Source organism: Sebastes umbrosus, chromosome 3 (genome assembly GCF_015220745.1).
Source record: "Sebastes umbrosus isolate fSebUmb1 chromosome 3, fSebUmb1.pri, whole genome shotgun sequence".
NCBI classification, from domain to species: Eukaryota; Metazoa; Chordata; class Actinopteri; order Perciformes; family Sebastidae; genus Sebastes; species Sebastes umbrosus.
In genome coordinates this window covers 13,977,751-14,003,721 of record NC_051271.1, presented here as the reverse complement: position 1 = coordinate 14,003,721, position 25,971 = coordinate 13,977,751, and the positions used below count along the sequence as shown (strand labels likewise).

Below are 25,971 nucleotides of genomic sequence, written 5' to 3'. Positions count from 1 at the left end.
TTAAGAAGGTGAGGCTTCATTCCACCCTAGAGCGAATAAGCACAATTTTAATTTAAGAAATGACAAAAATGCTTCACTTCACAATTGCTTGCATTTGATGCCTCATAATGCTAATGAAGCTAGTGCTGTAATTAATGAGATAAGCAAAAGAGACTTTTGATGAGGCTTGCATGTGTGACTGTGTCTGAGGGCCACGAGTGGGAACAGGCTATCCCTCAGAAGGCTACAGCCTTGAGGTGAGTAATCACCCACAGGGAGTTTCTATGAGAGCGGCCCTCTTAAAGTCATTAATTAGATATCTTCTCTCACTGCACTAACCCCAAGGTAGGTCACAAGAAATGCAGCTCCTCCCTGACCCTCTCTTGCTGCCCCTAGTTTCACCCCCTCCCTCGTCATGTCTTGCCCCTCTGGCCTCCTCTCTCTCCCACTCTCTCATTTTGCCTGTTTACCCATGGCTCTTGTTTGGCTGAAGGCTCTATGGGTTGCCCGAGACGCTGGTCTATTCTCAGTGACAACTCCTACAGCGAAACAGAGCAGCGAGCTCCAGGCTCACACATCAAATACAAAAAAAAATAAATGTAGTACAGGATAAAAATAAAGCACTCAAGTCTGATGATATCAGCATTCTGTGAATGACACGTACAGTACATTTTGGGGGATCTGTTACCAGAAATGGAATATAGTATACATAACTATGGTTTCAATAGTGTATAATCGCCTGAAACTAAGAATTGTTGTGTTTCCGTTAGCTTAGAATGAGCTCTTCATATCTACATAGGGAGCGGGTCCTCTTCACAGAGTCCGCAATGTTGTTTCGCTATGTTTCTACAGAACGGACAAACCAAACACTGGCTCTAGTGAGAGCCTTTAGTGTTTTTACGTCATCTGAAAGCCACCGTAGTTCTCCGACATGCTTGTGAAACTGCAGTAACGTGAACCGCAGAGTGCAAAACCAGCCGCCGTCGTCTGACTATAGTTGCTCCTAAAGTAGTGTTATTACGGTAAGGATGAACTCTGAGCGAGGCAAACGCTGTTATCACAGTTTTGCACTTGGCGGCTCACGTTACCGCAGTCTTGAAAAGGGAGGAGTGAGCGGAGGGGTACTCAGTTGGTTGCAATCTGCAACCACACCACCACTAAATCCTACACACTGCACCTTTAATGTACAATTATGAACATTTAAATATAGGTATTCAACACAAACTGACAACTATACCAATATGGAAGAATAGAAACACAGTCTGAAATTGGTATAAGATTATATGTATGGCAATAACTCTAATATGCAAACGTTTAATATGCTTAATGTGCTATTAAAACAATGCACAGGGGTGGACAAAATAACATATTGCAAATAAAGTACAACATTCCTGCTATACATGATTTTCTGTGGAGTTTGGAAATTTAATTTCTATTCAAACTGTGTTAGCAACTGTTTCTGTTTCAACTGTTTTGCACCTCATCAGACATAAAGTTCACATTGTTCATGTCTGTAGCAAATTCACTGCTAATATAATGTTTATTCCTACATTATCTGTCAATGGCAACCTAAGTGTAGCTATATACATCAGTTAATATAAGGCAACTAAAGCCTATTTGTTAATAGCTAAGGAAAGATCCATATTTTGGTTATATAATACAAACAGCACACAGGTATGCAAACATGGGCCATTGATGTTGACACGATGCACCCACCAAACACCCTGACCTTCACACCATCGCTTTTTGCTGTACTATGTGAATGTCGCACTACTTCCTGAATAATGAATGATAAACCCAGGATCAGTGCCAACCACCGATCCACCGTGCCTCCATCCCTATAATATGTCTGTGTATCTGAAATGCAGATTAATGTTACACATACCATGTCAATGTGAATCTGAAAGAGAGAGAGAGAGAGAGAGAGAGAGAGAGAGAGAGAGAGAGAGAATATCTTTTGTGAGCTTTCCTTTATATTTCACTAATCTGTTTTTCAAGGTATAAGGTTCATATGTAAAATAAATAACTATCATATGTAAATGCCCACACAAAGCAAACTTGTCCCCTTATAGGGTTGGCTTAATCCTATCTGCTCCATATGCACTGTAACTCTGGAGCTGCATGCCTACAGGGCAGAATAATTCATGCCCCACTATATCTGCCTGAGCGGTGGCATGTTGGTATCACTGACACAGCTTGTTGCATGGGCAGAGAGAGAGAGAAGGGAAACGGGCATGATAACAGCATTAAGTGAGGAAACTGAATTTATATGCAATGTAAACCAAGAGAGCTCCTTTTCGGGATTTTTGTAATTATTGTAATGTAAGTGTGACTCTTCTGTAGGTGTGTTCTGAATAAAACAAACAGACAATTTGCCCTCCATTTGCAAGGCTCGCATTAAACTGTTAACTAAGAATATAGCTGGTGTTTTTCCAGTTTTTCACAGGATTTGAAGATTTGACTTCGTCTGCAACGATTATGCGTGTGGAAAATGACTGTCGACTAGGCAAGTGGTTCCCAAAGTGGGGTTCAGGGACCACCGAAGGAGTCCTTGAGGCAGTTCCAGGGGGTCCCCAGCAGAAAGGGGAATATTTGTTTACTACAATTCCATCCATAAGTAACATGATGACAAAATGTATGACAATTGTGGTCATGGGTTTCATACACTTTCTTTAATAAAACATCTAAAAGCAAAAATCCTATCAGATGGGGGACCTTGGGACAAAATCTTATCGAATGGGGGTCTGTTGTCTAATTTGTGTCAGTTTAGGGGTCCTTGACGTGAAAAAGTTTGGGAACCACTGGACTAGGCAGTAGCCTGTTTTTAAAAGTCATGTGGAAAACTTTGCTCATTAAATAAAAAAAGTGAATGGATTCATACTGGAACTGGAGTAGGTTTCCTTTTTAAAAACAGAAAAAAAAACTAATTATAAAATCCTATTCATTATCTATGCTTTCTTATGAATATATACTGTGTTTCCATACTGCTGCCACTACCCTCAAACCACTGGATGTCATTAAGTGCTATTCCATTCATCACTAAAGTTGGGTGTTGCACTCATGATTGTCTAGAAGGCACCTACACACTAGCGTTTTCATTTACAAGGGTTTGCTCTCCAAGCTGCCAAGTTATTTAACATACTTAGCTGAATTCAAAGCTATAAAAATGACACCGCATCACAGCGTAGGTTTGCCTTAATAGTTCCTTGTACCATCCCTGAATTGAGAAAGAGCGGTCACCCGTAGTGTGTACCTTCCAATGGGAATAAATAGCAATGCAATTTAAAGTTAGAGACTCATTCCCCTGTGCGACTTCATTGTTTTAGTTTCTCATGTTTTTTTTGATACTGTAATTATTGTGTGTGAGAGACTACTGCTTTTTGTGACTGCACTTTAGTTGTGATCTTGTATATATTGCAAGTAATTTGTTCTCGGGTCCCTTTTGCAAAAAAGCATCTTGATCTCACTGAGACTTGCTGAATAAAAAGAGCTTAACAAAGCACTTCTGCATCATGAAGATTATTTTACAGTAATTATCATAAAAGCTGGAATGCAAAACGGTATAAAACAGCGTAAAATGCTGAGTTAGGATTCAGAGTTTTTTTCCACAGACCTCACTGAACTAGCTGTCACAATGTAAAACTCTGAGACGACACTTTTCAGTCACGCCTTGTGGGGTAAACAATCTTCCGGTGCCCATCATATACTCATTTGGATTACAAATTATTTCGACTGCTGGCAAATCAAACACCTGGTTTGCAATTTTTGCCAGACTGAAATCATCCTTCTTGATGTCTTCACAGGATATATCCTGCCGTCTCTACCGTGAAAAGACTATAAAGCACCGCTAACACACATTGAGATTATGTGTATCACATGTCTGAAAAACTGTGTGTGTATGATTAAATCTATTGACCGAAATTAACCTGTGACATGTTTTAAATGCATATTACTATTTATTTGTCATGACCTTCATAAATGCATATTTACAAGTCAAATCATTTACTGTATATAGAGCCAAACCATTACAACCAAACAACAAAGAAAACATACATTGGCAGCTATGTAACTTCTTTTTCCACTTGGAGCCATGATAAAAGATGTAACACAACATAAGTTTTATGCTTATGCTGAGTTAAACAAGAGGCACTAGAACTCTCCTGAGGGAAACAACGCCCGCTCTACATCCTGCACTGATCTATCTCCACTACACGAGGGAAAAATGTACAAAGTGATAATGAATACAGTATAAAGAAACATTTTCAATTTCCTGGAGGTGTAAAGTACTGCATTCACACACGAAGCATCAATGTGAAGAAAGGACATCTGACCTTGTTCTCTATTGATATCATCTCGTGTACAAGATATTTTGGTAAATTATTGTATTAATGACCTTTCTGTATCTATTGTGGTCTCTTTTTTTTCGATTCACCAATGTTATATGTATCACTGCAGCATTACTGTTGCACTGTGAGGCATTTTCTACTGAAAAGCAACATTTCTTTCATTGAAAAACACTTTTATGAACTTTTCAGATATGCTGGTTGAGTTGAAAATGTGCAGCAGCAGTTAAACGCACAGTAAAGGGTACATATTATGATGAGGTAGAGGTGAATGTCAGGTTTCTATACATTGTTGGCTTGAGACGTATAGCTCAACCTGACTGTGTGCATACCATAGTTTGAGTAAGTGAGTACGTTGACATGCTACTATTCAATTTAATTTGATATGGGTCATTTAAAAACAGACTATTCCTTTTATTCCGTGCGTTGTACACCAGTCCAGTCTCAGGAAAAAAATGTTAGCATTGAATGTCGATGTTTTCGTATTCAGTCAGAGCAAATGACGTAGTTTAAATAGCGAAAAGGCCTGGTGGCGGGCGGGAGGGGAGGTGGATGGGTCCAACATACACAAGGCTTTCATCCAGGAGGCAGCTGTCTGTGTCTCATGTGTCACACAACAATCAACTGTTCATTCGTCTTCCATGTTCAAAACGTTGAGGGTCATTTTCACTGTACAATCATAGTATTTTTAAGACCAACCATGTAGTTCTTTCCTAAATATAACTATAGTGGTTTTGTTACGGTTGTTATGTTACGTTGTTACATTATTATTTGAACCCAAACTATGATCTTTTTTATAACCTTAACCAAGTTGTTTTGTTGCCTAAACCTAACCAATCGATTCACAGCATTAACAACGTGGCTTTGCGTTTCAGCAAGCGTGACATGAGGCTGATATGAAACACATTTTTGAAACATACAGTATATTCGGTTGAGAAACGTTGCCATTCAATGTACCCATGGTTTGCAAAAACGTCCAATGTCAAAAAATGTTCTGGGTTGTGTAAACAAACAAACTAGCCAACAGTTTGCATGGCTGGTGTAGGGGGCATTTTAGATTAATCAGAGTATGCACGGCTGCATGTAAATGAGAATGTTAGTGGAATATTAATTTTCATTAGACATGAAAACAGCTTATATTGTCTTTTTTCAGAGTAAGGGCAAAAAACAGGATATTTTGTGCATGTAAACGTAGTCATTGATAGGGGGCTAGACACTGGCCTCTGGCATGTCATCGAAAGAAAACCCAATACATAAAATTGTCAACAATACTAGGAAGTGGCCATGTATATACATTAACATATCAAGCTACATTGACACTTGAATGTATACAGCACAGACCTAAAATTTTACTGAAACTTGTCAGTCAAGTTTTCAGGAGACGAGGGAAAAAAGGCTTAAATGCAAAAGCTTGAGTTCTGCCAGTAGCGGGGCTTCGCACTGTGAGGGTATGAGAGCAACCAAGCAACAGTTACAGCTCACTCTGTGAGGGGAATACATCATTGTGACAGAGAGAAATTGACCAAAAATATATCTTAAAAAGGCCTTCCTTCCAATATGAGTTATGCCACTTTCACCACTTCTCTGCATCAAGACATGCAGATGGCAGGAATGATCTTGGTTTTAAATAAATTCCAGGTCAGTCAGGTTTTTAAAAAGTACAGTTTGTAAGATGGGAATGTGGACAATGTGAAATTAACCATAGCATAATTGTGTTAAATACGGATGAATATCCAATAAATTTGTGAAAAGAAAACCCTGCACTCAACTTTAATTATTTTGGCATTTACATCAACCAATCCAATCAAATCATACGTGGGTTGTGTGGTGTTTGTGGACAAGCGGTCGACACACGCCACACAAAGCACACTCGTATAGTTCTGTAATTTATCTTTCATTGTGTAGTGAAAATCTCCAAGTAATTTTCTTGTAATTAGAGCATGTACCCGTTCACCACCAATAAAAAAAAAGAATCATATTTTTAGATTTGATCTTCATATATTAACAGTCTTAATTTAAAACCGCTGTATCCTGGCTGTGCAAACTCTGTAATTTACCAAGTGTTAGTAAGAGGTCGGCAAGCAAATGAAAGTGTTAAAGTTGACCCATTACTAATACAATGCAGATACTTGTATTAACTGTAACTGTCAAACTGTTGACACAAAATTTGGTTGATAAGAAAATTCTCTGAGGCAAATATATGGGGATAAACAAGATAAACAGGAGAAAATTGGATGATTTCACATTCATTGATGGATCTCTGAATATACTACTGATTGTGTTGAAATTGTTTGTTAAAACGTTCAACTAAATAATGCAACAAACTTAAGCAGGAACTGTGTTGATTAAAAAAACAGCAAATCCCTGCAATATTTGTGATTAAGTGTGGGACAAAAAAAAAAAATCTTATGGTTGCAAATGTGAAAATTCCTGGAGGGACTGTTTCAGTTTCAACACCAGCCTGGAGAGTTCTCTTGTCCTACTTAGGGCCAAGCTCACTGGCGTTCGGAGCTGTGCCTCAGACTGTTTCTTGAGGTTCGCTGCGCTGCGAGCCAAGGCACTTGTAAGGTTAAACTATCTGACAGCTCCAGTTTCACTGACAACACACATCCTCGGGCTGATTTTCACATACTTAGTGGTGGGAATCTTCACATGCTCCATTTATGTTGATCATACATGATTACCCTTGGTTGTGTGGCGCTTCAACAGCTGAAGCGCAAAGGGAAGTGATACAGTAAGAAGTTCATCAGGAAAGTGGGAGAGATGAAAAGAAAAGCCGTAGGAGTAAATATGTGCGTCTTAATGGTATCTGCATGTGCTTTGCCTTTGTCTTTGTGTGTGTGTGTGGGTTCATGTGGATGTTCAACCTGAAGAATAACAGAGTGCCTGACAGCAATCACGATTGTTATCCACACGTTGGTATCTTAGATATGCAATAGGTTTAGTATAGCTCCAAATACTGCATAGAGACATGTATTTTATTGTAACTATGCAAGTGAAAACAGAATCAGGCTCCAGCTCGACTCTGATTGGTTGTTTTCGTCCGGTCTGTGAGATCCTGTAGATGACACCGGAGGACACAGAGACACATGATTTTTTTTCACATTACCAGTCTCATGCACTACTGTCAGGATATAGTGACCGTTTTATAAAAATAACCTTTTTTTAATTGTGTTAGCTCTAATTCTACCTACTGCTGCTTTAAGGATATTTAAATAACAGTGAAATAGGTTCTATAATTCCTGATGCAACTAAGTTCACCAAACTGTAAACAAAACTGTCAAACCCCAAGTCAAAGTTTTTTCTGTTCTATTTTTTGTGTTTCTGTCTGTCTAATGTCTATTCATCTCTGAGAGTTTTGTGGTTCAAAAAAACCTTAATGATTATGCTCGGCTGAATAACAGTCTCATACGTGTTCAGCAGAGGAAGATGTGATACAGCTGCATAATGACAACTTGTTGGCCTTTTCTCCCTACTCTCTCAGCTGTCTCAATCCAAGCAGGAGCTGCAGCTGTGTCTTAGTGATCGAGTCAAGTGTGTCTTATGTCATATCAGAACGGGATCATATTCAAAATAATGCATGTTTGCCGTCAATGATTGTTACAGGAACCCCCTCTAACACCACAAGGCCCTGCATTATGTCAGTTTACTTTAGTATTGTTTTCCCTCTATGTCATGCTTGTGTGTGTTTGTGTATATTTTGTGGTTCAAACGATGAGAAAATTGAAAAAAAAGGTGCAGTCACAGGTCAAAATCGACTAAGAGCAGCATTACCACACACTAAAAGATTAACACAGCCAGTTCTGGCCCCATTTTACAAATCCTCTCATGCAAATTAGGTCATCACCATTTCAGTATTCTCCGAGGATCACACTTGAAAAACAGCATCAGGTGGAGGGAAAAAGAAAAAGAAGGACTTGTTTCTATGCTTAACATGAGATAAGGCAAACTGCAGGGAAGTAGAAAAAAAAAAAAAATCGTAAAAGTGACTTTGGACCTCACACAGTTTTGGAAAAACGAATAACACACATCCCCCACGATTTGCACACAGACATTAAATTTAATTAAAACTAGACCCAAGGTGAAGCAGTTATGGCTTTACAAAGTGTGCCTATCAGACCCAATCAGGCCAATAAGTGCAGTTTTTTAATGCCAGGACATAGTGCCAAATTGTATCCTGGCTGTAGGGCAGGGGCCTGCAACTTGGTTCGGCCATGAGCCAACATGGTTCACTTGGGGGGCAACGCAGTTGTATACGTGCAACAGAGGCACACGGCTGTGTTTTATATATATATGTATATGTAATTTCACAATAAAAAGGAATCACTTGACTTTTGAGTTGCTGCCATTGAAGCTTCAGTCCAAGTCCTGGCCTGCGTAATTGTCCAGAATGGACTCTGTCGCTGCAGTTTTCCTACACTTAAAAGCTGTGACAGATGGAGAGAGATAGGACATTACCTCTTTGAACGATTTATTAGGCCTCCCATTAAGCTAGACTAGACAGTCAAAGCCAATGCCTTATGATAAAATACATCATGTATCTCTGAAAACTGCAAATGGAATTTCAGCAGCGTGTACCGTGGAAGTGGCGGTGGAGAAGGGGTCTAAAAGGTTAAAACTGGGATGTTTTTGTCAGTCTAAATGGATCTACTGGTTGGGCCAAGCAGTTCACTCTGAATATTCAGCATTATCCTGCAATTGTGTGCATTTACAGCAAGCATTTAGTTTTAGCTTACTGGTAGCAGACCTGAGGCCTCATTTCAGCTGAGCACCACACACTAATTCATCAATTTCCTCTTATTTGTCCAAATGTGCATATATTTACTGTGTTGACAGCGTTTTTCACCTGCTCCGCTGTTTGTTTGTTTATTTTTACAGTATATATATCCATTTTGGGTTTATGTGTGCCAGATTTTGCAGTACCTCAACCTTATTATTTTTTTAAGGCTGTCTTCCTTTTCCTTCTCAGTTGCTCAATTTTTTTTTTCTTCAGAAGTTGTCCTACATTCAGACTACTAGGTCTTTTTTTTAAATGACATTGTTTACCATGTATGGCAAATTGAGGGCGTTTCCTTATGCAAATGAGCCTGTTTCTGCACAAGCAGATGGTTGTAGAACAGGTAGAATTTATCACTGTTCATTGCATACAGGTGTGCATACGTTATATACGTTTTGATTTATACCAACTTTCTTGTGCATACAGGCAGGTCTTATACACAGATATAGAACTTGCATGCTTTGAAAAATGAGGCAGCTGTAACGTGGATGTCTATTCTAAGCACAACGCCAAAGAAGACCCAATTTCTTTACCAAAATACCAACACTTCATTTAGCATCTAGCTCACTTAAATGCAACTCACAAACAAACAGGCAAAGAACATGCAAGGTCAGTAATAATACCAGCATGCTGCAGTAAAGCTTGTGCTAATATTTATGTTGCCATAAAACGGTATGCTGCATGCGCTTCAAAATGTAAGATTCTGCATGCATTAGATCTCAACTTTTATCGGTGACAAAGCTGTTACGTACTGAACTGTAGCTTAAGAAGGCCTGATGGTGTCCCAAAATTAAAATGATGTATCTTAAATGTAGGATAATTTGAAAGTGGATTTTTGAAGAAGGCCCAAATAGAGGCAGAACTAAAGTTTAACGTGGTTTTAGTTCAGTATGGGTTGAGACTGTCTTGTTGTTTATCATAAAGAAGCCTCAGTTTCATTGGAAAATGTTGATGTTAAATTGGAATATCAATATTTTTAGAGATTCACTCTACCTATATGCCACATAGAGCAAGCTAAAAAGCTAACGATTTTCTTTGTTTTGTCAAATTGGGACAAAAGATGAATTACAAACCAAGATGAAATCCAGATTCCCAGATAGAAATGTATTGTCGAAACAATTTTTTTTTGTATTGCAAATTAAAAAATATAGAAAGTAGGCTATTTAATATTAATTAAAGTAATATTATTATTTTTTTTTAATTCATTCACACTTTGAATTTAATTTTTAATCAATATGTTAAGCTCAGGTTTCTCTGTTTTAAAAGAGGCACATTCCTATATGTTCACACTATCTGTTGCTGTATACACGTAAACTGAATAATAGGTCCCTGTGGAGGTTTTCCAATGAAGGTGGGTGGGGAGCTTTTGATTGGTGAGAGGCTACTGAGCAGGCAACATTGTGGAAAATGATTTTAATTTATAAATAACTTCTTAAAAGCAACATAAAGCACAGGAATCAATCATTTTTGTGCAAGGGTATGAGGCTGTAAGTGTGTGTGTGTGTGTGTGTGTATGTGTGTGTGGGAGGGCCCTCTGGAGAATCCATTTGCAGCAACAATCAAGAAGACTACAGCAGAGCTGGTAAACTAGTACACACTAGTGCAGGCTGTGTTCCTAAGATCCGTTCAATATAAGGGAATGTGGTAAATGTTAAAGAAAATATTTGTTAAATGATAAATTTATAACCTATTAACAAATACAAATAAATATAGAAATACTGAAGTTAATTAGCCAGGAAGAAAATCTACCAAAGGCAAATTTCAAAGCATTCTATTTCAGTGGCAGCAAGAATCAAAGTCAAGTCGTTACCAATCAGTGTCAATTCACGTCGAGTTCTGTTCTACATGAACTTCAAAATGCATAGTAAATCATAGAGGCTTGATGCAACGGAAAATAACTCATTTTTCATGCCCATCCTTAGATAGAAATGCAAGTGGATTTTTTTGGCCTTTAAATAGAGTAATAAAGCTAACAAAAATCAATAATGCATTATAAAAGAACAGGCAAGTACTGGGTGTATAGAGTACATGCTTTAACAGAACAACAATATATTTCTTTAAAAGGTCAGCGAGCTATAAAGCCTGCTCAAACAGCACAGCCGCCTCTCATTCTTCCCTGACACTATAGTCACTCATATTTTCCCAGTACTTCAGGGAATCATCACCCAGAAGCCATGAAAAAGCATTTCAGACCTTTTCTCCGTCTAAGTAATCACTTTATTAGTGACACGAAGATGAGTTTGTGCTGTTATATGGATCCAGAGGGTGTAATGAAATTTGACTCTGCTGCAGAGTAACAATATAATAAAAGGGAGAGGGAGGCAAAGAATCAATATGATACATGCTCCGTCTGTTTGTCTGCTTCTCGATGAACATAATGAAGTCACGGGATAACTTTAAATTGATTAGTTATCATTTAAAAAAAAAAAAATTAAGAGAGCATTTCTTCACGTCTTCTAACTAAATAGACCCCATCGTGTTTGAGAAAATGTGAAACACATTTCAAAAGCGTTTCAATTCCCATTTAGTGATTTATTGCTGTTTGAGGAAATTGTAAGACATGGTCAATGCAGGTGGTTTTGGGGTTAAGGCTCGATTAGAATGCAAAACAATTCTTCAGCGTGCACCAACATTTGTGTTTCTCATGTCCTTATGAATCATCATAATCATAATAACTGCAAAATTGTTTGTAATTTTTCAGCAAGATTGTTTCATGATTAAAGTCTGAAGTGTAGTGCCACACCCCCACTCATTTCCACTCAGAGCATGCAATCCTTTTACCAAATATTTCATCTCACATCCAAGCACTCGTGTCATCCTCCTCTATAATCTATTGCTTTCTCTTGTCTCGCTCTTCTCTCGTTCATTCATTGTCACCACTTCCACAGTTCCTTCAGTGGGTTACAGTGCACAGGACCCAGCTCAGACCAGTGTAATTGATCAGTGTTGTTGTGGGTGCCGGCATCTAACACTTACTCATGCTGCTCCTTGTGAGCGCAAACACTGAGAGAGAGAGAAAAACCACGCATTGTTGCAAGAATCACTTCTAACCATTTTGCATTGTTTCAGATTTTCCCTTGGTTTTGACTGGACCTTTAGAAAGCTTAAAAGATAGTAGACAGATAGGAGTAAAATCACTATGGAATTTGGAGGCGTCTCGAGACTTGTACACATCATCAAACGCAGACAGTAGAACAGAAACTCAATATAAATGTCTGACGCTGACGCCGCGGAGGGCAGTCGGCTGTTTCGCATGAGAGGGGGCATCGCTTTGTATTGGGGCACCACTACATTTCACACAAGTGCTCAATCACAGAGAGAAGAGCCGCTAGTGAGGGTAAAGGGATGTGACTGAAAAGACAGAAAGACAGTTTAGAGTTTAAAGGAAGATAGGAGTGAAAAGAATAATGGAAGCTTTGCAAAAAAAAAAAAAACCTGCCTGGCCGTATGCTGATTTCTGTGCTTCTCTGATGGAAATGAAGATGGAACACAGCCCTTTTATATTTTACTTTGTAATTTACCGTCCCAAAAATCGTACATTTTAGAACGGTGATTGTATATCTAAAGAGGCCACAGTAGAGCTCCTCGATGACAGCCTGTTTGATATGTAAACAAACCAGTCGTTTGCTTTTAATAATACAATTTTAGTAATTTCCAGCTACTTGATACTGCAGTGTGAAAAAGAAAAATATCCATTAAGAGAACAGTTTAAATATATTTGACTGTGGTTTCATCAAACAAGGTACATTTTTCCAAATCAATTATGTGGTGAGTGTTGTAAGATGTCCCTGACAGAGCGGTGAAGAGAAAAGTTATTTGATGAGCATACCGCAAAGCAGAGGCAATGTGGTGAACGGTGGGACACGTTCACTCGGAAATAAAGCTGTTAGCTACACAGAACAATAAGTTCAGCTCAATCCCAAACACAGTTTGAATTTATTTTGTGTTTTAAACATTGTTTAAAAGTGAAATAGATGACTCACCATTCAAACTTTATCCTTTGCAAACTAAATTATTGTGGGTGATGTGCCAAGATTACGTAGTTTATAGAACAAAGATGTAAAAACAACTCTTAAAACTTGCTAAAAGTTAAAGTTTGACACATTCCCCATTCTGTTTTTTTATTTTTTTCAGACTCTATTCCCATTTTGAATAAGATAAATCAAACAGTACCGAAAATACGCTCTTTGGAATTTGGATGACATGGTTGACAGGTTGGTCTTAAGAGTTTAACTATGAACACAAAGGTGGTACAAACAGGAGGATGTGTGACCTTTAAGTGGAGGATGACTAGAAGCTGTTTCATCAATTGTGGTCACTAATATCAAAGTATTTGGCAGTATCATTGGGAATAGCATCCTAGTTGAATAGCATCCAGTTATTTGGATAAAATGCATTACTGCTCACTCCTACAGTACATGTGGATACCCTGTATTAAGTCTGCACGATTACGGCCAAAATAATAATCACAATTATTTTCATCAATAATGAGATCACAATTATTATCACGAGTATTCATAGATTTTAGGAAAAAAATATTTTTATTGTAATTTCATATTTAAATAAACAGAACGCTGCTTTCACTTCCATGTTGTGCTTCATACAACCGTCAAAGATGCTAAATGTTATCATTTTACTTTGTTATTGTCATCTATAGTGGCAATTTGCATAAAAACACACAATTCAAATGATTAGGTAATAAATGATTGTATCTTTATTTAAATATTTGCTTTGATTAAAAATAATCTTGGCATAAGTAGTTTTAATTATATATTATAAGCTGTTTAGAGCTAAAAGTTAAACAGGTAAAAATTCCTTCTCTATTATCTATTTATATTGCGGTGAAAACATCTACTTCAAACGACTGGATTTATTCAAGTTTCTCGCCAAAAACTACATGTTACAAGATTACATTTGAACACCGTATGATAGTGTTATAATTAACTATCCCCTAATACTCATTCTTACTAAGTAGAGCTTGAATGTATCATAACGTGCTCCGTGCTGTCGGCAGACGAGCCGGTCACAGTGATGACTCTGAGCAGCATCATGGGAATAAATTACAATGTAATAAGTTTGTGATTAAGTTGGTTGTTCTAAATGTTTTAGGTTGTTCCTCCACGGCTTATTTTCGACTTGCAGTTGTAACAAATTGCAGCTTTATGTCTTCTGCACTCGCTCTGAAGATCTTACACACCGACGACATGTTGTGTGTGTCTGTGTGAGATGTTACTGACTGTGCCGCTCTGTGCCTACGTAAAACCATCATGTGGTTGGCTGCACATGTGTGTCTGACCGGCAAAGAAACTAGGATAAATGAATATGAGACTGCTGAATATGAGACGGTCCGGCATCGATCAGCTGCTGATTGACGGTTCATCTCTAGCTGTTGGCTTAGGAAGCGCTTGATTTATGCAGCGGAGTTTTAATTGAGCGGAGCACGCATTTTAACGTCAATATCGCAGTCGATCATGTTCATTTAATTGTGGGAAGCCAAAGTTGTGATGGCGATTCATATTATAATTGTGCAGCCCTACCCTGTATAACTAATCCCATTTTTCTCAGAAACAGCGGTTGACAGATAGAGGGGCGTGTGCAGCTCTCAGCTTATTTTGGCAAAATAAGGACACCATGTCTGACAATAATGCCTGTAAAAATGCATGTAAAAAGCAAGTAAACGCCAACAGGAATCGCTCTGCATAAGTGCACATGTGCACAGACACGTCCATTTCCACACATACTCTGCAGCCCACATCCAAAGGCCCAAAGGTCACACATACACAGGCAAATTGTGGTTTGCATGCTTGATTTCCCAATGCATTTAGCCTCCTGCATCCATAACCCTAACATATGTAGCGGCTAATACAGTTAGAGACCAGGTCTTTGCTGCCATGTCTGCTCACTTAATGATATTAGGGTTGATTCTATAGTTTGATCCAGCTATCAATGTCAATCATGTTAGCGCTGCTCAAAGCAGCAAGCCCTTGAGGGGGATTGGCATTGGACTGAGGGAGGGAAAGAGGGGAAGGGCAGGCAGCTTTCTAATGCAATAGAGCTGCCAGATCTGAGAGCTTTTTATTACATTAATATGTTCCTGGATAATTCTATCTCATCTCCTAATATGACTTAGCCTAAAAACCCAATTAAAATCTCATTTATCAGATCACCTCAATCGGAGATGGTGACATGAGGGCGTTCAGATAGCCATGTGATAGTTGCTTGCTTCCGTCTACAGAGGATTCTGTTTCTTTTTCCAGCCACGGCAAAAGCATAATTTGAATGGAGAGTGTGGCAGGCAGCATTCTCTAGCTGAAATTATAGCTGCCGCTTGCACAAATGGTGAGCACACAGACTAAACAAGAGCCGCATCTTCGAGGCTTGTTGTTTTCAGATGCACGAGGAGGTGTTACACAGATCACTTTATAGACTTTAGGGAATATAATAAACTATTTAATACAGTGTGAGGATCCAAACATTAATTGATGTAATGATTGAGACCAAATGACCTTTAGGTCACGGGGATTTTCTTGCAGATCTTGATTATCATAGCTTTGGGATTTCTATTTGGCAGGATTTTGATAAGCGCTGCAAAATCATGCCAGATTCAATTGCTCTGATCAGTCCAAGCAAAACTTTATCCAGTACAGATGGTGAGGGAGTTAAATGAAATATCTTTCACCCCTCCAAAATACTCACAAGTATTAAGTCTGTATATGTGTCTGTACCCTAATAAGAACTTGCATTCTTTATTTTTTTGTTGAAACGAAAACACTAAAGAAACACTTAAGCTGACCAATTTAAAGGGCTACTTCGGGTGTTTGAATTGGGGTCGTATGAGGAACTTATCCATAGTAGGTGTATTACTTACAGTAGATGAGGGCTGCAGATGCAGCTGTTACTTGCAAACGCCGATCAAACGGTCAAACTAGGCAGCGCTGATCAAATATGAATCACTATTCTGTTACTGTAATGCCTATTTCTCACCTCAAATGTTTTCAAAAACATCTTGTAGTGTACGGTTTAGCTGTAAAAATAAGAAAGTTTACTCCGGCTGGTGGGCGATGCTTGGTATTTCCTCAACTTATCTCAACATGGCTGCCGGGTCGCAAACTTTCACAAACAGCTTGGCTCTGATTGGTTGTTTTCCTCCGGTCTGTGAAAATCTTGCAGATGCCATTAGGACCACCGGAGGACACAGAGGTGCATTCTTTTTTTCAGATTACGTGTCTCATGCTCTACTGTCAGGATATAGTGACCGTTTTAATCCTAATTGCTCCGATTCTACCCACTGCTGCTTAAGGGGGAACCGGGAGGGATTCGGGACAGCCCAACTCTGGTTGACCCAAATGCCTCTCTGGTCAGTCTGAGTGCCTTTCTAGCGCTTGTCTGGCCGACCTGAGTGCTCCCCAAATGACCTTACGTTTGCCCCAACTGCCTGTCTGCTCAGAAAAAGGGTCTCCTGAGTGCCTCGATGGTTGGTCCAACAGCCCTTCTGTTGAACTTAGGAATCGTTCAATAGCTTGTCTGGTTGGCCCAAGTGATGCTCAAGTGCCTCTATGGTCAGCTTAAGTGTCACTAAAATGTCCATCTGGATGGCCCAGGAGCACCCCAAGTGTAAGCCTAAGTATCCTTTTGGTTGGCCAAGTGCCCCTCTGGTAAGTTAAAGTGCCAGTTTAGTATGACTAAAGGGCAAAACTGAACCTTAAACTTTACACTTTTCTAAACCCAGCCTCTTTTTTATTGTCACTCCTGATTAGGTGGACACCACTGTTTCTATCTCAGCATAGGTCTTACCAGAATTCATCTAAACCTAACAAAGTAGTTTTGTCGTCTAAACCTAACGAAGTATTTCTGTTGCGTTTTTTTCAATTTACAACATTAACCACATGTTTAAAACTGTTTAAAACAGCAACTTCAATCAAGGAGAAAACACGTTTCCCTTGAAACGTAATTGAGAATGCAGCTTAGTTGTATGAGAATGTAATCTTGCAGGACACAGGTTTGATCGATGATGTCTGAAGCTGTTAAAGTGCCACTCATGCAAAGTGAACAATTTCCGTGGCTGCTTGATATCAAAAGCCTTTCATTGGTGAACTACTTGAAGGCTTTTATTGTGAAGCCATTAAAGGGAAGTCCAGCTGTAGACAAATCGTTTAGTAACTCATTGTGTGATAATGATTACTCTAAATAAAATATGGATGTTATTCTCCTTTTTTGTCAGAGAATCAGGTTTTAATATGGTAATAACGGAAGAATGTTGAAGATGCATGTAGCCACAGCGACTTATTTAAATTACAAACTACAGGCGACAGGGGCTTGTTACAGTTTGGGCAGGCTCAAACCTCATCAATCATCGAAATGTATTAACGTCCCATTATTTAAAACCACCTGCGCCTTGCCTGCATCACATGCATTGATCGTGGTTGCTCATGGTACAGCACTGGGCACGTATCCTCATGTAAATTAGACCTATGAGGGCTACATGTTATAAAAATGTATTGAAAATAAATTAGCTCCTTTGGCAGACAGAGGTCAAAGGCACATTAACAAGGTTCATTCCGGCTAAAAGAAATACCGAACAAAAAACAACATTTCCACAGTGCAACAGTGTTAAAGCTGATGGGCTGTAGCAGTAGAAGACCATGTCACTTCCTGCTCATGCCGGCTCAAAACAGGAAGCTGGGGTTACTGTGGATACATCGTGATCAAAACTGAATGGCAAGAATTGAAAGATAACCAGATGTCCTAATTAAATTGAGGCAAATATTCAACCACTTGTTACAGTCTTGGTTGTTATAATAGGACTGACGTTCTTTTTTTTTTATTTTATTTTTAATAAAACAAAATTTGTTGTCCTTTGTGGAATGTGTATTGCTGTAAGTGAGTATTTAAGTAAGTAAGTGAGTTAAGTAAGTATTTAAACCATGAAAAAGAAGCAGAGTGAATATCAGAATAACTACTTTTTGGCAAACATTGGACTCTATAGTACTACTAAGTGGACAGTGTATCTAAGCATTATGCTGATACTTTCATTGGCAATAGCATTTCTCACACAAATACTTCCAACAGGATAACTGCACTATATCTAAAAGCCTCATCTTAGGAGGGTTCTGGAAATTCAACAAACTACTTAATAAATCCAAATTTACTCCAATGGCTAGCACTGTCTCTGAAGCTAATCCAAAGAGAGCACCTGTGGGATCTAGTGGAGTGGGATGTTTGCAACATTTGAATGCATGGCCAAAACAATTAGCAAAGCACTACTGATTTGGCATTGTAAAAATCCTCAAGAGACACATCCTGGACCTTAATGACAGGTTTATGCCTTATGTAAAACACTTTGGATTGTCTCGTTGAAAGGTGCTATAGACCGTTTCAACGGATTTGCATTAACAGCTTAGGTTTGTGTTTACTTCCTGTCAGCTTATGTCATTCATATACACTGCAACAAGAAAAAAAAGTGGGACACGGTGAATGTTTACAACTGTGAAATGGTCTATACAAATAAACTTTGCTTGAGTTGACTTGATAAGACTTCTAAACATTATCTAAAAGCATGGATAGAAACAAAAAAATGTCTGACCACACCCATCTTCAAACTCTGCATTTCTCAACAACAGAGTGACTGAATCCTGCACGGTTGTGACGGACAGACAGACAGACAAAAATATAAACCCCTGGCATAAAAATACTTCTGTGGTAGTGCCCGCTACACCAGGACCACATTTTGCCATGATGACACACGCACAGACTCACCAGGTGAGTCGCGGCTAGTAAAAACATAAATAAGAGAGAAAAAGATCTGACTGTGTGACAGCAACATGGATATTTATTATCAGGAAATATCCTTGAATTATTTATTCCAGTGGACTGGAACCAAATTTGATTTGTGTTTGAACAGGATTGTACAGAGGCTGCTCATGGCCTGGACAAAATTATTTGTCTTGGTAGATAAAGTGCAATGCAATTTGACATTACAGACGTTCAACTGGAAACCATCTTGTGATGGGATAACACCAGCCGCGACGTCACATCGGGTCACGGGGGGGCCTGAAGAGGGGGGGCCCTTCACCCCCCATGCTTGGACAATGCCTGTCATTGAACTTGCCCTTCATTTGGATCTCAACAACACATCTGTAAAGTTTTGTGACTGCATCTCGCATGGTTGCAACACTATCACAGTCACAAAATCTGTCCACAGACAGACAGAAATATAAACAACTGGCAGAGTACTCAAACCGTCTCTGTGGTAGTTCCCTCTGCAGTCGGTGTCTCAAGGACCACTTTTTGCCATGCTGACACAAAACAAAACAATACCAGTGTCGCTGACGCGGCTGGTAATAACTGCTATCTGTGAAGCCCATGTTCAGTTTTGTTGTGTCAGGTAGGAGTATATTCAACTGAGTGGTAAGTGTGAGCTGAAGGTTGCCATGTTTGGTCGGATCGGTAAGGTACTACAATTATTTAGTTCGGAAGCATTGAAAAAACCTTAAAAAGAATGCAATCTCTCATGCATGAATGCCCCCATACACGAATGGGACTGGGACTCAGCAAAGTTACAGGATAAGAAAAGAAATATCGTTCTTAAAACTTGTGGGTTGTCTGGTGAATGTTTCACAGCAGGTGGAAGCTCTTTGAGCTTTGGTCCATTCGCAGGCAGGTGGCCTTAATATCCCAGTGGAAGACATTCACTGTGGGTCAGTTGCTTCAGTTTTCTACAACTCACTATCAGACTGAAGTGGTGGGAATAAAGGAGTCCTTTGAGTCTCCAGAGGGCCTTAAATAGACTTACAGTTTTTACCTGGGCCTTCTGGTCAATCTCCTTCAGGGGCCATGTCTTTAAGCCAGCCTTCAATGGCTGAGAAAGCTACGTTGTTCAAAGTGAGTGGTTTGTGCACAGTGAATTGCAGCTTGTCGTGTGGCGCATTAGGTGTTGACAGATGGGAGGGAGGGCATGGGACGCTGTGGGGAACCAATGATTTATTGCTGGTCCTGGGACACTTAACGGGGTGTAAGTGCTGAGTCTAGAGGGACCATGATGCGAGGACAATTGGAAAAAAGAGAAGAATAAACAAATGGAATAACTAAAAAGAGGGAGGAGGTACTGCAAATTTGCCCACTAATCATTAAAGGGAGATTTTGATTAACTCTGGCATTAAAACTGGTGCCATTATTATTATTGTTATCATGTGGCAACATTTGCATGGTTGAAACAAGGAAACCATGTGCTTCTCTTACAATAAGGAAACCTCTAGGGCCTACTAGCGAGGGTGCAGAAATGAAGCGGAACACACAAATTATTGATGGGAATTTCGTTCGATGTTATTTGCATTTAAACAACACCCATGTAACCAACTACCTGACTACCTGAAAATAAAAAGAGGATAGAGAAAGCATGAGTAAGAGAGGGAGTGTAAGCAACAAGCGACGAAGAGAAAGAGAGAGGGAGAGCACGGGAACACAGCAGGCAACAAAGTAGTGGGCACGCACAGATAATGGCAGGAGAGCATTATAGCTCCGGGTATTGGTGCGTTTCCTCTTTCCACTGCACAAATGGATCCTCACTGCACACATCCCTACTGGTGTGCTGTATACTGCATATTGGTTGAACCCGGCGCCCCGCTGTGCCGTTTTTAATGATGACCTTTTAAATATGATTTGATGAACTTCATGTTATCTCTAGCAGCGAGATCTAGCTATCATTGTGTACTGCTAATTATTGTTAAATGTTTCAGCTACGGTATGTGGCAGAACTTTAAACTTCAGATGATGGAAATTTCATTTTTTTGTAAATGAATACTAAGAAAAACATGAATACAACAAGAAAAAGTATAGATTCAGTACATACTGAATCAAATAAAGGGGAAGAATGTGGGTGAAAAAGAAACCAAAACCCATTCTTTACTTTCTGTGTTGGCTTGTAACTGCACAGACCTTTGAGGGGTGAGGTGAGGCTATGTGTTCATTGTATTTCAGGAGCGACAACAGATGGAAAAGTGGCCCAATTCCCTATGGTGTTCACCCGGACACTGTTTACATCTACCATTTTGTTAGACTGTCCAAATGATTTTCTTGAATTTCTTGAACACCTTTGAGTAGCATTATCCGTATCTGCAATGAAACTAGATTGTTATGCTAGTAATTCAGGGCTAATGCTATACTAATAATGCTATTCCTCAAAGCTACAAAGCAAAGAATCTCTGCCTGCCTGTCCTTCTGTCTTTCTGTGTGTCCTTTGCATATCTTGAGAACCGCTCATCATATCTACTTCACACTTGGACACTTGGTGGGTGTGTTGCTGGGGGACCCCATGGAGTGCCATGTCGAATTTGGTGCAATTTGGACACACGTGACACGTTCAGTATTAATAAACTTTGAATAAACAAGCCAACGCTCTGTTCAGCAGCGAGACAAACATGTCATCCTTAGCAGGCAGACAGCGACTCATTGACTGCAGTTAACTATTGCTGCTGGATGCTGGATATACTAACGTTACAACCAAACTCTTCTTCACTTCCCTGGAGTCTATGAGCGATGAGTTCGCGACACTGCTGCAAGCAGCACTTTCTTGGGGCCAAGCAATCAGCCCGCTACGAACGGGCACGAGCCCCCCCGACAACGCTGCAAGCGGCAATACTGAGAGGCTACCAGGAGCCAAGCAATCGGACCGTTCCAAACGGGCACGGCACGAACGAGCATTGCACTAGTACCATTAAGCAACTGTTGAGCTATTGTATGCAGTTTTAGTACAAAAAAAAGATTTCTATAAAACGTATCACTTGACAAAGACACAAGCAACAGCCTAGACCCAAACATAAAAGCCATGGATTGAAATCGTGACCTAAAGTAATACCTAGTCCCCTGTGACAGAACCTATCAGCGCCATCACTTTTGATGCCCCCCACACAGCCAATTAGCCTTAGAAAACCCTGTCAAGGTAAATTCAGCCTCCTTGCATCTGTTACAGCTGTGCCCTTCAGCCAGCTTAGGGTGATGGACAGTGGAGCACATCAGAGGAGCTAGGGGACGGAAGAAGTATTGATCAGGTCTGTTTTGTTCAGCTTTGTTCTTCAAATACGGACTTCAGTGACACTGAGATCATGTTGCACTGTAAACACAAGAATGATTAAAAACCGGGGCAGGCTTGTTCTGTGTTTTGCAGTGGTACCTTGGCAGTGTCAGGTTTTGTTAGATACAAATTCATTGTGTGGTGGTTTCTAGACAATGAGGAGAGACAGCGTGGGCAACTGCTGAGTCTGTGTGGTTTATCTTGCCAGACTGACGCTTCCCATCTGAGACAAGATGGTCTCAGATGGGAGAAGGAGTTTTACACAGCCACAGGGCCTCATTCATTAAGTGTTCATACATGCAGATTTTATCTGGGTTTGTGAAACAAAAAAAAAATAAGAACGTTTTTTAGGGGTTCATTAATATTTTGTCTTCTCCAAAACTTTCTTTTGTATCAAGAGTACTGTAGATGGTATCTTGAAAGAGTGGCGAAGTAAACCACAACTTCATTGCTGCAATTCAGCATTGGTGCAATTCATCAGTGAACAGAGACAGTCGCAGGTGGATTGTCTGTTTTGTTGAGTTAAAAAAAAAAGAATGGTACAAAATACCTACCCCTACCCAACTGCTCGGAGAGGGGCTTTCAATGCTTTCAGACTTCTAAACGCCACTTCTTTTATATATAAGTATATAATGGCTTTTAGCCCAGGTGTTCACTATTGATCACTGCCCAACAATGTTCACCAGCTTTGTCTGTCTCTCTTTTATTCTTTGTCCTAACAATCTCATTTTCACTTTTAAGATAATGGCAGGTTAAGAAGATATGATCTGATGTGGACAGCACAAGCAAACCGTTTGTATGATTTCATACGAAAAAGTTATTCCTCCTTTTTCATTTGTTTTCCTACGAATGTCCAGCAACACGTGTCAATTTCTGCTCGTTATGTGCGTACGGTCTTTACAGGAAATGACTCCCTTAGGTTTAGACAATAAAACGACTTAGTTAGGCTTCAGCAAAGATCGACTTGGTTAGGTTTAGGCAACAAAACTACTGTGATCAGTCTGTGATCACTGTGTGTCACTCCAGTTGTTGATTGAGCATTCTACGAGGCAACTCCCAGAGAAGCTGTGTGAGCAAGAAGGCCATCAGTCTCTCCCTAATGATCATCCTACCTCACAACCCCTGTTTAGGTTTATGTGCCAGCTAACAGTGAGATTAGTGCACTCGCTATCACACTCCCTAAATCCTTCTGTCCGCTGCTCACAGGCCTGCCGAGGTGCCCCCTTTCACCTGCCGTGGTTTCTGACTATGGCTATATTCTGCCCAGGCTCCCTTGACCCAGGCTGGTAATGCATTACTCCCCAGATCAATTGATAGATTGGCCCTGTCGGAGCTGCCGTAACTAAATCAGCTGCTCCTGATGATTCAGCACCAGCCAGGGAGCCGGGCCTGCTGTCACCAATCACAGATCACCAGCAGCAGAGACAGGTATGGACATTCTCCTGTCACTTGAACCTAATTTATTGCCAGCTACCACATTGATTAACCTTGTGCTGTGGTTCAAGCTTCCTATAAAAATGTGTGTGTGTGTGGGGGGGGGGGGGGGGGGGGGGGGGGGGGGGGTGTGTGTGTATGTGTGGCTGAATGAAGAGGGAGGAGGAAACAAAGGCAAGTGGATGTTTACAATACTTCAGTAAACTTTTAACAAAAGGACTTTCGCTGTACAGCCAGGAGCAACTTTATCAGAGTGGCGGCTGGTAACACAGAGCTGGGGGGAATAATGTCTCTGGATGTTTCAGCGATAAACACTATTTCGAATACATTCCACATTGAGTGGACAACTATTTCAACCCTCTGCAGTTGGAATCTACTTCATCGACCGAGACTTGTTCATTATCCGTAATCTATCGTGGTTTCTTGGTGGCTAGGTTTGTACTTTTGCAAGGATGTCTAATGAGTTCAGACATGATGCAGTCACTTGCCAATTTAGTCCTTATCCTTGATAACAGTATGGAATGCACGTAGTATGGACACTTACAATCAAACGCTGGGCAAAGACTTTCAACTGGTTGATTTCCCTTCAGCAGTCAGTTCAACAGTACGTAATGTCTTATATTTGACAAAGTGAGCTGTAAATTGCGAGCACAAAGTCTGTTATATGGCACTGCAGTAATGACATGATTCAGGGATCCCGTGGTGCCTGAACCCTAACAATTGCCATTTAAAGCTGTTTTTCCAAATAGCAGTTAAACTATAAAAAGTAAAATGTCAGTCAGGTTCACAGCAATGCATATCTCTGAAACAAACTGTTTGAGGAGATCAAAAATGTCTCCAATGAAGATGTCTTACTAGTAAAAGAATACATGTACATTTCTTAGAAAGACAAGATAAATGTTGTGTTCCTGTTGTACTGTGCAGTGGTCATAGACTGTATATAATGTACGTAGGAGTTGAACAAAGTCACCGTGATGTCACCCATTGGTTTGTGGACTGCGGTTTTGAAGCCTCGAGTTCGGCATTTTGGCCATCGCCATCTTGTTTTGTTGCTAACATAAGTGACACGAGAGGGTGGAGCTAAGTACAACAGAACGCTGATTAAGAAATTTTAGGCGACCAAAAAGGTTAAAATTAACTTTCCTGAACTTAAAACACATTGTGAAAGGGTTAAAATTCGAAGATGAAAACTCGGACAACTCGCCGTGGTAGTGACCTTTCAATCACAAGGTGGCCCTGCCCTGAAGCATCCCCTGCTTTATGGTCTATTTTACTCTAAAAAGGACCATCATTTACTAAATTAACATCATGCTGTATTGAAGAAGACTCGAAACCAGCAATTGAGACCATAAACTCATGTTTACAATGTTTACTGAGGTGATAAATCAAGTGAGAAGTAGGGTCATTTTCTCATAGACTATTCTATATACTCTGACTTCTTTTTTTAACCAGAGGAGTCGCCCCCTGCTGGCTATTAGAAAGAATGCAAGTTTAACTTCCGCATTGGCTTCACTTTCTCAGACCCGGAGGTATCACTATCTAAAATTGTGCAACATCTTGAGTTAAGGTCATATACAGTAGCTACTACTGTTTTCAGAGAAGGGTTAGGCTTAACAAGCCTTCATTTATTAAGAGATTTACAGCTATTTTAAGCATCTACATTATTTATTGTATAATACACTTCTTGAGCAGGCTCGGTAACAATATCCTCCGTATTCACTCTTGGATGTTGATTTACCCTCATTGGAGATGCTGAGCTGAGAAGTGGAAGCATTTTGTTTTTTGTGTCTCTGTGATTTACTCTCTGTTCTTTGCTAGGACAGCCAGGGGCTGTCAGCAATCTCCCAGCTGTAGCCTCTGAAACACAACTCATGGGCCTAATGAAGCAAGGAACAATTACTTTAGCAAAAAGCTGCCGTGCCTTAAGAGGGGGAAAGGGCATCTGAGTTTTCATGAACACACACATGATTTTAGTTTTGTTTTCCAAGAGTGAGTAAAAGGAGAAGATCTCTGTGGCTTTAACACCATACTATGAGCAAATGTTTTCTGAATGAAAGAGCCATACCTACAATGTATGCACATCACAGAGCCTTTTTCTTTTCAAAGAACAGTGTGTAGGATCTGGCGGTATCTAGTGGTGAGGTTGCAGAATGCAACAAACTGAAGCCTCTTCCATGTGCCAAGCGTGTCGGAGAGCTACGGCGGCCGATACAAAAACGTGAATGGCTTATCTAGAGCCATTTGTGGTAAGAGTAGCGTATGTCATTTGGAGCAGAGCCAGTGCGTGTACATGGGAAGTGAGTGGTGAAGCAAGAGAGAGAGAGCGGCGGCGACAGCAGTGAGTAACGTTATCAACTCTGGTTTCTGTC

At 39.9% G+C, this 25,971-nt stretch overlaps 1 protein-coding gene across 15 annotated transcripts in view; it reads right to left on the bottom strand.

The window, feature by feature from the left end:
- ctnna2 (catenin (cadherin-associated protein), alpha 2) overlaps positions 1-25,971 on the bottom strand; it is a 375,732-nt gene that overhangs the window by 237,057 nt on the left and 112,704 nt on the right. Inside the window, exon 8 of one of the 15 annotated variants that reach the window (XM_037765888.1) lies at positions 8,369-8,749. The exons of the other annotated variants lie outside the window; for them this stretch is intronic. Within the exon in view, the coding sequence (XP_037621816.1) occupies positions 8,630-8,749 (120 nt within the window). The 3' untranslated portion in view covers positions 8,369-8,629. Of the gene's footprint in view, positions 1-8,368; positions 8,750-25,971 lie in introns of those variants that run through there. 15 annotated transcript variants of the gene reach the window in all.